The 12792-nt window shown below is 58.8% G+C and overlaps 2 protein-coding genes across 2 annotated transcripts; both read right to left on the reverse strand.

Moving 5' to 3' along the window:
* Positions 1–250: 250 nt before the first annotated feature.
* On the reverse strand, positions 251–9327 carry VOLCADRAFT_105888 (uncharacterized protein; the record flags this gene model as incomplete). The annotated part of the gene is made up of 15 exons (XM_002953326.1): positions 251–1292; positions 1869–1910; positions 2142–2233; positions 2713–2824; positions 3675–3804; positions 4369–4456; positions 4748–5041; positions 5415–5588; positions 6194–6312; positions 6756–6956; positions 7637–7881; positions 7956–8025; positions 8114–8234; positions 8812–8920; positions 9257–9327. The coding sequence occupies 15 exons, from the start codon at positions 9325–9327 to the stop codon at positions 1232–1234; spliced, it is 1929 nt and encodes a 642-aa protein (XP_002953372.1). The 3' UTR covers positions 251–1231.
* Positions 9328–10334: 1007 nt separating this feature from the next.
* VOLCADRAFT_94104 (uncharacterized protein) lies at positions 10335–12262 on the reverse strand (the record flags this gene model as incomplete). Its single annotated transcript, XM_002953327.1, has 5 exons — positions 10335–10512; positions 11290–11309; positions 11503–11568; positions 11627–11733; positions 11935–12262. 5 exons carry the CDS (start codon positions 12260–12262, stop codon positions 10335–10337), a joined length of 699 nt encoding a protein of 232 aa, XP_002953373.1.
* Between the last annotated feature and the right edge of the window lie 530 nt (positions 12263–12792).

A 12792-nucleotide genomic window follows, 5' to 3' on the forward strand; every position in this document is an offset into this window, starting at 1 on the left:
GGGATGAGGACCAAACGCAGGAGCGGAACACGGCGACAGGGGCGGTAGCAGCAACGGCAGGCGCGGCGCCAGCAGCACCCGCAGCAACCCCCTTGGAGCGGGCCTGCGCCCGGGCAGTGGTGGACTTCTGGGCGCGTCTGCGCTCCTTCACGGCGCTGGGCACCCCGCGGAGAGGCTGGGACAGGGTGGGACCCGACCACCCGATCCTGTCGGTCTCAGAAGGCGCACTGCGGTGCGCCGAAGCGGTGGAAATTATTGCCTAAGAGCGCTTTGAGCTTAGTTTGTAGGGCAGGGCTCGGGGGGGGTATAGGAGTTCGAGGGGGATGGGGGTCGGAGGACAAGGGAATAGGTGAGAGGGAACCCCGAGACGGGAGAGGGAGAGGAGAAGGACGGGGAATGGAGGCGGTCACGTAGTGCAGGGAAGAACCCTTTTTCTTCCCTAGTGCCGCTCCGAGGTTGTAGGGTGCTGGAGAGCCGGGGGGAGGTGGGGTCGCTCGGACAGGGGAGGGGGGAAATGGCGGTGAGAGCGCCAAAAGGACGTAGGTTTTCTGGTGTGTGGGAGGTTGAGGCCTGGAGGTGGTCGCGGGGCTCGGATGAGGGGGACGTGTGGCCCGAGGAGGGCCATTCTACTTAGGCACATCTTCTCTGTGGGACTGGGTTGCTTGGTGAGGGACGAGGGTGAGAGCGGTGCAGTACGAGACAGGGTGAATAGGTTTCTGGAGGACCAACCGTTCAGGTTAGTGGCGGTAAGGGGGAGGCGCCGCGCGGGCTACAATCCTCCCCCTGCGGTTTTCTGGAGGGTTTAGGAGCTGTGTGTCGTGGCAACGCTATCGCTTTTGTGGTTTTCGCCGGTCTATCCCGGGCCCCTGCAGTGGTGATCGGGCTTGTGCGTGGTCCCTTTTCTTTCTATGGCTACTTCTCCCCTGGACCAGCCCAGGAAGGGACAGGTGGCGGAGGTCAGTTGTTTTAAGGTGGTTGCAAGACGTCTTGTGGTGTCGAGCTCTCTTAGCCTTTCTCTCTTGGAGGTTTTTTGTTGGCCTGTTAGGTATATCAGGAGCCCTCCCCTGCCGGGACTGCCTTAACCGAATTTTTGTTTGTTTGTTTGTTTTCCCTTCGAATCCCCTTCTCGTTGGTGGTGTTTTGGGGGGTTGTTTCAGAGAGCCTTTGACTTTGCCCTAGCTGAGACTTGTGGACTCGCTCTAGCGGGACCTGAGAGCCCTTCGTGGTGTATTCAATGCAGCGCCATCCCCGGATGGAGTAGCTGCGGAGTGGCTGCGTAGAGTGTTGGCAGTCTGAGTCGGGGTCGGGAGCACACAAGACTAACCGACTTGTGCAGTGTGCTCCGACCCTTGCGCTGTGTTTCGGCTTCGGCCCCCGGCTCTCGCGGCCCACAGTGTAATCTAAGTCATACACACATACATACGCACATACATACATACGCACATAAATACATACATACATACATACATACATACATACATACATACATACATACATACATACATACATACATACATACATACATACATACATACATACATACATACATACATACATACATACATACATACATACATACATACATACATACATACATACATACATACATACATACATACATACATACATACATACATACATACATACACACATACACACATACATACGCACATACACGCCACGTGGGTACACACATGTTGAGCCCGGGAGGGCGCTGTCCTGGTTGGCGGACACGACGCACTCATCCCCTCACACACTCTCGGAAGCGAAACGGCGGATGAGAACGAACGAGGGGACGACGACGGGCGGCCAGGTTGTCAACGCACACAGAGAGAGAGCCGACCACAACGCCGTACATTATGTCGTACCTGTCCGTGGCCCCCAGCTCCTCAATGGCGAACTCCACGTACCTGCGGTGCAGTACGGCAACCCGAAATACGCCGTAGATCAGCGCATCGATATAAAATATGAATACCGCACACCTCACAAACCATTGCCACACACATATATACATACATGCAAACATCCTGAAGTCACATATGTGTCAACTGCCCCATAGCGCCCCAAACGCATAATACATACAAATACAGTCAGCAACATATAAAAGCAGGCACTCCGTACCACCCTGCCGTACGTCGTACCTCAGCACGTGCCGACGTGCCATTGGTGGCGAGTCAGGTTCTCCGTACCGCAGCAAGGCGGGCAGCAGGCGGCGAGGGTCCAGGGGGGGTCTCTGCGACACGGGGGTGTGTGTGGGGCACGTGGGACGAGATGATGCGCTGCTTAGGGGGAAAGGCGAACCACAGACGCGTGATGCTGATACCAGAAGTACACGGATACCCCGGGGGGGTTGGAGGGGTGGGGGGGGGTTAAGGGGGTTTAACACTTAGGGTTTCAGGATTTCGTTACTTTCGATATTGCCAGCTGCCAGCCCAAGTCAACCACGCACGCAGGCGCCCCCGGGGTGGGTACCAAGAAGGGGAGCCCAAAGGGGACGCCTCCCCTTCGGTTTTCATTCCCTTTAGGGACAACCCCCGAAGGAGGAACAAAGAGTTGTCACCATTCCCTTTAGGGACTTGGGTGACCAAAGGGGAACCGAAGGGTGTTGCTTGAATAGGTGGTTTTCTACTCCAGGCCGCACTCCCGCAATCCGCTCCCCTCCCTCCCCACACTACCGCCATCCCTCCCCTCGGCCCCCTCCCCCACCCATACCTGCGCAATAAAGAAGTCTACCGCCTCCCCCGCAGCCGCCGCCACCAACCCTGGAGCGAACTTGTACACCAGCTCCCGGCTAACGGAGGGCGAGCGCAGCACCGCGAGCGCCCTGGAAAGGGGGAATGTGTGTGTTTGGGCGGGGGAGTAGGGGAGGGTGAGGGGGGGGGTCGAATATGATGGAAACAGCTGATGTTGGTGTGCGTGTGTGTGTGTGTGTGTGTGTATTCGGGTTGGACAAAACGCAGCGGACTCCCGAGCGGACCTACAGAGAGGCCGCCGAGGGGGAGAAGCGGGTAAGGCGCCCACCCACAGCCGATTGGAGCAGATACCAGAGATAGACGGATACTCCAGGGAAGGGGGAAAACATATACAAGGAAATCGGAAATCCGAAAAGAACTGCCGGCGTCTAAAGCGGGAAACTGCCTAGTGGGCCCTAGGCGATGAAGTCATCGACCCGTGGTTCCGGAAGCAAAGCCCCATTGCGGGGAAAGGGGCGTGGGGGGAAGGAGGCCGGTACAAGTTACAGGTACGCACGCACGTGCGGGGCTGCCCGTGAAAGCCTAGGGGGCCAGGGGCCCCCATGGTACATGAGCGACAAACGGAGCGGAGGGAGGGGAGAGGTAGGGACTGGGGAGGTAGGGACTGGGGAGGTAGGGACTGGGGAGGTAGGGAGGGGGGAGGTAGGGACGGGGGCCCAGGCCGTCAGGCGCGCAGACGGGTGGGGGAAGCGGAGGAAGAGTAAACGGGGAGGAGGAAGGGGGGAAGGCTGGTCCGGGCACCAGAAGGGGGCACGTGAGGAGCGGAGAAGAGACGGAGGAGGTGGGGAGGAAGCACCAGCAGGAGGGGAGTCGCAACGTGGGGGAGCCAGGATATAGGCGGTGTGCTGCTGTGTGTTGGAGAACTAGCCCTGCGGAGAGTACCAGTAACTGCTTACACCCCGTAACAACCCCCTGCCGTACCGTACGGCACCCCCCGGCTGGGGTCTGGCCATAAGCTGCTCCAGCAGCCCCTCATGGTCCCCTCGCAGTTGTGCCAGTTGCAATAGCTCGTCCAAACGGCCATAACTACCCAGCAACGACACGGTGACACCTGGATGGAGCGGTGTGAAGGTGCCGGTAGGTGTGAGGTGTGAGGTGTGAGGTGTGAGGTGTGAGGTGTGAGGTGTGAGGTGTGAGGTGTGAGGTGATAGGTGATTCGCCGCTGGCCTAATTAATCACAATGGTTGAGAGTGTGAGTGGGTGCCACTTGGAGGCAGAGCAATGAGAGGCAGAGGAGGGGCATCCGGGAGCGCGGGAAACAGGGCGGGAAAGCAGTGTGGGTGTTTGGTGTTGCGGGGGTTGCGAATTCCGGGTGCATGTGGGGGTGGGTGGTCATGAACGAGCGTATACGACTCGCATTCCGGGGCCCGGGTAAATCATTAGAGCACTCGCTTACGCCGTCTGCTCGGAACACACATACACACACACACACATACCCAATCCTATGCTGTATCACCTAAAAGTACGGGCGCCAGGGAAGTGGCTGTCAAATATAACCGATAACCGCCCAACCGCTCAGAAGTTCTTAACACCTGTCAATTAAACCCCAAACGCCTCAATTTTTTCTTTCTCACAACCACCCTCAACTACCCAACCTCTAACGGCTTTGTCGTACCTGGATCCATGACGTGCACCCAGTCACTTAGGTGCGTCCTCAGAGCCGTGACAGCGGACTGGTACGACTCACCCGCCTCGCCACCCGCCTGGGAGGCCCGATGGGAGTGCGACGGTTTAAACAGTCGTACTTGGCGGTTGGCGGTTGGGAGACTAGATCACGTGCGTAAAATTCCGTTTAACCCACGCTTTTAAGGATTGCGGTTGGTGTGGAAGGTGGCACTCGCAAGCGGGAAGGGGCAGGCCGTTGTCCGTTGTACGATGGCGATGAGATAACGCAAGTCCGAGAACATCACGACAAAGGGATGCTGAGAGAGTGCCCTCCAGACGATATATATCCCCACCTAACACCTTCTCTCGCCGCAGTACACATGTCGTACCTCCAGCAGCGCCCGATTAATGGCATCCAAGTACAGCTCCGTCAGCCAGGCGGACACCAAGGTGCATTGGGCCCGCTCGGGGCCAGCCAGGGAACCGCCGCCGCCGCCGCCGCTGCCGCCGACCCCACCAAACAGGGTGGCGGCGGCGCCCCCCGCAGCGCCGCCCCCCCGGGCTCCCAGTCCGGCCGCCAACGTGGTCAGTCGTGTCGCTAGGAAGGCCTGCAGCGCCCCGGGGTCGCCGCACTCCGCCAGCTGGAGGGCCACGTCCTCGAAGGCCGGCCGCCCGTCGGTGATCTGTCCCGTACGGAACAGCAGGAGGTCAGGTACGGCAGGGTCAGAGATCCGATCAGGTGAGCACCGGCGAGGATAGTGAGAGGACAGTGAGAGGACAGTGACGTGCTCCGTTCCATGTGCTTGTGGTGCTAGCTAGCTCCGTTGCTGTCCGCGTTCGCGCTTTTAGACCTGACTGGACCTTTCTTAAGACCTCTGCTCTGCACTCTGTTCCCACAGGGTTGCCTCACGCACCGGGGTTTGCGCGTTATCCTGAATGATGGAGAAGAACTTCGGAGTGCAATAAAGCCCCCCCTCCCCCTCCCCCTCCCCCTCCCCCTCCCCGGCAAGCACGCCGTTGTAAGTGTCGGTTGGCAGTTGGAACTGATCAACTAACCGAGCAGCTAAAGACCCACCCCGACCAGTGAAAGACCCCTTCCTCGCCGACCTTGGCGAAATGTACGCCAGCCGTACGGTAATCTCCCATCGCCAGCGCCGCCTCCGCCCTAGCCCGGTGCACCTCATCTCGTCGAGCCTGACTGGAGCAGCAACGAAGTGCCGCATCCCAGTCCTGCAAAGCGTGGGAGACCCGGGGGCCCCGCGGCAGACAGGCACCCGGGAGGCGAGTGGGTGGGGGAGGTCGGGGTGAGAAACCCAGGGAAAACACACACGCGAACCTAGACGTTAGCCAAGTCCACACACGGGGTACGGGTGCTAGGGCGGATTTGCACGAGTGGCTTTGCGAGTGGCGGGGCGATGCAGTATGGACGTGAATTGGCGGCTGGCTATGAGCCGCTGTCTTGCCAATCCGTCAAGCACATTCCCGACATGTGTTCTAGACGGACATGTAAACTCAATGCCGACGCTCGGGACCATCAACACGCCACCGATACACGCGTCACGCCCCTCTCCCCGCCGAAGTGTGTGTGGGGGGGGGGGGGGCCCGGGGGAGGGCTCGTTTGGGCGCCTTCCTCCTGTCGCATGTGACGTACATACGCACATACATACAGCCGCACAGATTGCAATAATCATTCCATGCGTTGACATGGCGCAATGTCGCGTTCTACTCGCTTTTTAAAGCGATTGTGGGGGAAGGCGTGTTGGTTTGTGATAAAACACATCAGGCGATCCGACCGGATGGCAGTGATGTAAATACAGACAGACAAACACCCGTACCTGCATATCAAGGTACACCTTCCACATGCCCCGGTCCTCATGTTGTAACGTTACGTCGTACAGCGCTTCGTCCACTGCCATGTACGTCGTACCGCTGACCAGGTCGCGAACAAGTCCGTCTAAACGGATTGGACGGGATGGTACGGCGGACGACAGGGGGGAAGAAGAAGAGACCGGGGGGGCCGTGTCGTTCAAACACAACACACACAAAAAAAAACAACGAAAAGAACTGCGGGGTTGGGGAGATACAAAACACACCCCACAGTAAACCGCGCTTTGCCCGCGGGCCTCGCCAGCCCACCCTTTGCGGAATGAGGTGCGGACGCTGCCAACTTGGGGAAGTACGAGAAGGCATCGGGGAGGGGGGGTTGATTCAAGTATCCCATGCACGGTATGACCCTCCGTTATACCCTCCCCCCCCATCTCGCCTGCGGGCCTTCCCCCCGGGGGGGATGGATACTCTACTCGTCCCGCAGGCAACACGAACACACAACCACATGAGACCATCACGAAGCGCAACATGACACATGACACACGCGCAATAATCACAATCCCAGCTTACCGATTTCCCGGGACGGCTCCCCCGTAACGCTGCGGGTGAGCGGCGACCGAAACGCCCGTTCCACCACCGTACGACCGTTAATTCGGTTGACCAGCCTCAGCCGGTCCCTGGCCAGCAGCAACAAGTGATACTCTGTAACGACCAAACTGCGAGCGCTACCGCCGTCCGCGGCGGCGGCGCCGCCGCCGCCGTCGCCATCGCCTGCCGCACAGGTGAATGTGTGTGTACGGGGGGGGTGGGGTGGCGCGAAGAGGTTTGTGTTTGGGGGGAGGTGGTTGCGAGATAAAGGGGCCAGGGGCGGGAAGGGGTGGTTTTCAATCTGTATGACAGACAAATGGATTTCAACACCAGCACCAGCTGCGAGTGGTTGCTGGCGCCGGAAATGGGGCAGGTGGGGACGGGGGTGCGGGAGGCTAGCGAAACCTGGCGGGGGCTATACATCTGGCGCCTGATGGTTTACATCCCAGGGAAAAGGGTGCTTAATCCGTGTGTGTGGTCCCGTGTTTCCGCAGCTGGAAGAGCAACAAGAGACAACGAAAAACCTGCTTCCATAATCCCACCTCCCCATCATCTCCTCGCCCAGCCTCCTTCAAGTTCCCCTTGGGATGAGGGTGAGGGGGCGGGGGGCGGGGAAACATGCAGTTCACTCCCCCCGGTCACCACCCAACCCCCGGAGTGCCCTCTTCCGGAAAGCCCTCATGCTCTCATGCGACAAACACAGCAACGCACAACGGCCCCCAAGCTGCAGCACCAAGCTTACTCCCAGCTATGATGAAAATGGCGGCGTGCGGACACGTGCGTGTTTTCATTCACGTCTTTACCCCTCCCCACCCTCCCCCACGGTCCAGTTTCCAGCCCTATCGCCCCCCTACACAACCCACCCTCGAATCCGTTGCTGTCCACCGGCAATGTTGCAACGCCCGAAAGCACCTCGCCGCCTCCACTCACACCTCCAGTGCCGCCGCCGCCCGTAGCCGCCATCCCCTCCGCCGCCGACCTTTCCTCCGCCGGCGGCGGCACTGCCTCCCAGTCCAGCTCTCCATGGTACACCAGGCCCCCCACCAGCCAGGCGAACCGACTGGGAAGACCCTCCGTCTGGCCGAGAGGCCACCACAGCTGGAGCTGGCTGCACGGGGACGGGGACACCGCCTCCAGGACCGCCAGCGGGGGGGGCAGGGGGGACAGCGACGCCGGCCGAACCTGTGCGGCGTGGCTGGGGTGTTGGCTGGGGTGGTGGTTGAGGAACAGGGCTTGCCAAGGGGTGATGGCGCTGGCGGCGGCGGCGGCGGTTGCGGGTGGGGGCAGCGGCGTGACCCAGAGTCGTAGATGCGATGGTGTGGTTGCTAAGAGGGCCTTACGTCCTGCGGGGAGGGAGATTTGATAGAGGCTGGTGAAGGCTGTTGATGCAGGTGCCGTAGCCGCCGGCATGCCGGCAGCGGTGCTCGTGGAAGCCCCGGGGCCGCCGCCGCCACGACGATCCTGAATCAGGCGGGAGGAGTGCGGATCGTAGGAAGGTAGGTCACGTGTAAGTATGTATGTATGTATGTGTTAGTAGGCCCCGGGGAGCTCCACGGCCCGCCTGGTACCGCCATCACTTGCACAACTCTGCTGCACTTTCCACCACCTCCGGCCCTTTTCCCCATCTTATCCAGCCCGGTCGCCCTCCCGCAAGCTGCTCAGGAGTCCCACGCTACACACATATACAGTCTAAGATCCTGGGTTCGATTCCTGGGGAGACCCCCGACATTGTCGGGAGCGTGAGGTTATGGCTAGCTGCTGAGATGTGGAGTTGAGATCACAGTTGATGGATCGAGATTCGCACGCTGGATTGGTGGCGATTGCTGAACCCTCTGACTCTGCGGATGTTCGGGTGAATGGATGAGGAAGGATCCTAGAAGGCTGGATCAACCGCCTTGGACTTCCAGTTCGTAATGGCGTAGTACAGTGTGGTAATGGTGGATGGTGCTGTATGATGTGGTAAATCGTAGAAATGACAATGTGTTCAAATGGCCTAGAAGCCTCCCACTCCGTAACAATTCATAACACACATACACACCTTAGCTGGGTGGCCCTCTATCAGGACCTTGGGGGATGACTCGCGCTTCTGTCGCTCGTCCAGTACGACCTCCAGGAGGGACCCGGTTTCGGTGCCGAGGAGGATCGGCCTGCAGGGAGGGGTTGTTAGGGTTGCGGGTTGTCTGGGTTGCAGCGACGGTGCGGGTGATGGCGAGGTGTACGTGCATACAGTCAGTAAGTGGCGCGCAGCGGTGATTGGAACAAGTGGGGAGCTGTGAAAAAGGCCATGAGGGTGGTACTGCTTTTTGCTTTCGCTGCTGCTGCTGCTGTCACTGTCATACGGTATGTTGCTGCTACTGCTACTGCTACTGCTATTGCTGCTGCTGCTGGCCCAGCGGTCCTTGTACATTGCGGGCCCTAGCAAGCAGTCTGTTGGGGAAAGACGAACCACACACAGTCTGTTGGGGGGGAGGGGGAAGACGAACCAGGAGCGAGTGAAGAGGAGTAGGGCGGGGAGGAGTAGGGCGGGGAGAGGGAGGGCGACTGACAAGGACATACCGGGCAACCTTGGAGTAAATCCCAAGTCGCCTGGGGGGAGGCGGCTAGGGGCCGCTACTGAGGGAGGTGAGACGATGACGGTGTGAGGTGAGACGCTGATCAAATATGGCGTGATGTGATGAGGTTCAAATTTTCACCTTCGCGGCCGTGTCCTCCGATATTATTCAATGGGAGCATACCCCTCACTCATCCCACTACCGATTCGTTCTTCCCCGACCCAATTCCTGTCATCCTTCCTCGTCTGCCGTACCTACCCCGTACAGTTCTCTCCTGTCGTACTCCCCGCCACGGACGGTGCACTTTTGCGTCCTCCCCCTCCTCCCCCACCACCAGCAGCAGCAGAGGCGGTGTCATCACCCTGGAGCAACAACGGGCGTTGGGTCTTGGACTAGGAATGCGGATTAGGATGGGTGAGTGGCGGGGTGGTGTTAAGAAGCCGGTGGACTTGTGGGGCGAAAAGAAACGAGCAACCTTCCCCTCCCCTTGCCCCGCCCTTTCAAATCCTAAACCCTAAGGAGACTAACCCGCCGCTCGCCGGTGCGGATGGTGACTACCCCCAGCAGAAGACGACACCCCCAAAACGAGGACACTACTGCAACGACAGGCGGGAGGACGGCGGTTGCGCGTGCGGAGGACGGGGGTGAAGACGAGGGGCGGAGGAAATGGATCAGGGCCCCAGGCAGCCGCACAGATCTGACCCCCAGCAACCAGGCATACCGGCACACGGGCTATACCAAATCCGCGAGGGCGGGAGTGACCCCGGGGGCCAGTCCGAGTAAGTGTTGTGGTTTAATTTCAACTTTTGGTAAAACGTGCAGCCACACGTACCGGCAGGGACTGAACACATACACAAATACACAGTGTGCGCAGTGCGTGCTGAGGTTGGCTGGTTGTTTGAAGGCTTGGTAGCCACCGCGCTCTCTTTCCTCTTGACAAGAGGGGGAGCTTTGTCCCCATCAAAGCCCCTTCCCAGTAATCAGACAGACAGACAGACAGGTAGGTAGATTACTCGATGTCTAGCTTAACCTGCATAGCTATCAGCACACGGCGCCACCAGGCACTGGCCGTACAGATGTACGGCACGACACGTTGCCACATCCGTACCTGCTTTGCGCACCAGGCCACGGCCGTCAGGGCACCCCAGGAGCGCACCTCCGTCAGCGCCCGGGCTCGAGGCCAGCGACTGGAAACATCGTACAGGGGGAGAGGGGGTTAGGGGTAAGAGAACGAATCAGATGCAAACGTTAATGAGGTCAGCAACAACACTAAAATGCAAAAAAATAGAATATCCAGATCCAGATCCACCTGAAGATCAACGAAAGTCCCGATGCGGCAACTGAAAAGGTGTGACTTTCCAGTAGCAGTCCAGACGACAGGAGTTGCCTCGCCGAGACATCGCCTTTCCCTCCCTCTTTCCCTCCCTCCCTCTTTCCCTCCCTCCCTTTTTCCCTCCCTCGCGACCCGAGCCACCCCGACCAATGCAGCGAGCCATGCGCACGATACGGTGTGAACACCTCTGTATGAACCCCCGGTGCCACCTCGCAGCTGCACGGAGCCCTCCGGGCCACCAGCATCGCGCGCCTGCGCTAGTGATCACATGCTGCTAGGTACATACATACGGACTACGGCGAGCTGGCGGAAGTGTTGACCAACAGCACCGGCCGCTGGTTCCAGTGCCAGGAAAAGGAAGTGACACTGGGTGTCTGAGGCTGCCCGCGGTGCGGTACATACGCTGCTCTCCCCTAGTATCTCTGCCAGACGCACGCACCTGGACTACAACCCCCGGTCCCGTCCATACAGCCTCCACCACTCCTCCTCCACTCCTGCACCAGCTAATCACCTACTAGAGGTACTGAAACCTTCTTACATTCCCCCCTCTCCACCGCTTACCCCCGACACCTCCCCCACTATTACTGCCTACAGATTCACTTCCCTCCCCCCCTTCCCACACACACCCTACCGGTGCAGGTAGTACACCTCCTGTGAGGTGTGTGCAGCATTGGAGGACGACGAGGCGCTCACACCTCCTCCCCCTCCCCCCCCTCCAGGTCCCCCAGGTCCCCGCACTGCCGCCAGCACGTGGTTGGCCTCGGGGTCCATGAACACGGCCGAGATGCGGTGATCCGCCGCATGCTTGGAACCCACCACCTCCACCTCCTTCACCTGCACCCACCAGTTGTGGGGAATGGGGGGGATGCGGAACGGAGGCGAAAGAGACACGAAATTGCATTTGCACCAGCTACAGGGAGGTGTGGGAGGAGGGTGCATAAGCAAATACATGTATAGAAGCAACCGACCTGCTCGTTGCCGTTTTCATCCCAGCTGTATCGCAGCAGGTACCCCCTAGCAGTGGCCACCAGGACCACGTCGTTGGCGGCCGTGACGCAGGTCACTGCACCACGGCCTCTGGATTCATAGAGGGGGAGGAGGAAGGAAGAAAAGTAATGGGCAGTTGGGAAAGGGAGATGCAGGCAGGGAGGGAGGAGGGCAGACAGGCAGGGAGGGGGGGATGGAAGGTGGCAGGCAGGGATGGGGGAGGGGCGGGACGGATGCGGGAGGGGAAGGGGGGAAGGCGGGCCTCCTTGACCGTCCAGGTCCAGCTCACCCACAAGAACAACGCTCTGGCCACACGACCCTACTGATACTGCAGGTCCCATCAGCACGCATGCAAGTTTGCATGCATGCACGGGCGTCAAAGGGCTACAGATGTCTAGATATGGGCAAGATGGCCGACTTGCGAACTCCTCAGACCTGGACATCTGTCGTATGGCAGTGTCGATGAACAGCTGGGGCGCCTCAGAGCTGTTCGTGATCGCCACAGGTGCATCAACAATTACAAGGTCTCCAGAAGTGACGCTTTCCACGCACTCCACAAAATCCAGTCCTCCATGGTGTGCAGTCGTTCGAGCACCGAAGGCCTCGACAAGATCCATTGTTCTGCTCCTTTGTTATTTGCTCCTTTAAATTAATGTGGTTGCTATTTAATCCTTTTTAATCCCTGTAAGTAAGAGGGGGAGAAAAAGGCTTCATTCTTTCCGGGTCCAACCCCAGCCTCGTTTGCTAACCGTTCACGACTATCAAACACATATAACTTAGATCTGAAAGAATGTTCCTTACACAACACAGCACGAAAGGAGCAGAGTCTTGGCGTGGCTTTTCCGTTACCGCTCGTTACCGCTAACAAACGTCGTACGTTGTGTAAACCGTATTATTTATAATCCACAATCGCAACTCCTCTGCAGAGATGTTGCTGCCGAAACGTTTCTAAATTCTCCAACGTTTCTTATTTTGCAGGAGCAACCGCTGAATTACCTCGGTTATTCGGTTCGAACGTACAGCGTCGCCTAACGCAATCCAGAGAGCAGAATTCATGGGCCAAGACTCTCTTATAATGTCATTTCAAGGTCTCTATACAGTAGAAGACATTTATTTCCGCCTGCAAGACGCACGTTTAGCACCCCTG

The sequence above is a fragment of the Volvox carteri genome, assembly GCF_000143455.1.
Source record: "Volvox carteri f. nagariensis unplaced genomic scaffold VOLCAscaffold_35, whole genome shotgun sequence".
Lineage (NCBI taxonomy): Eukaryota > Viridiplantae > Chlorophyta > Chlorophyceae > Chlamydomonadales > Volvocaceae > Volvox > Volvox carteri.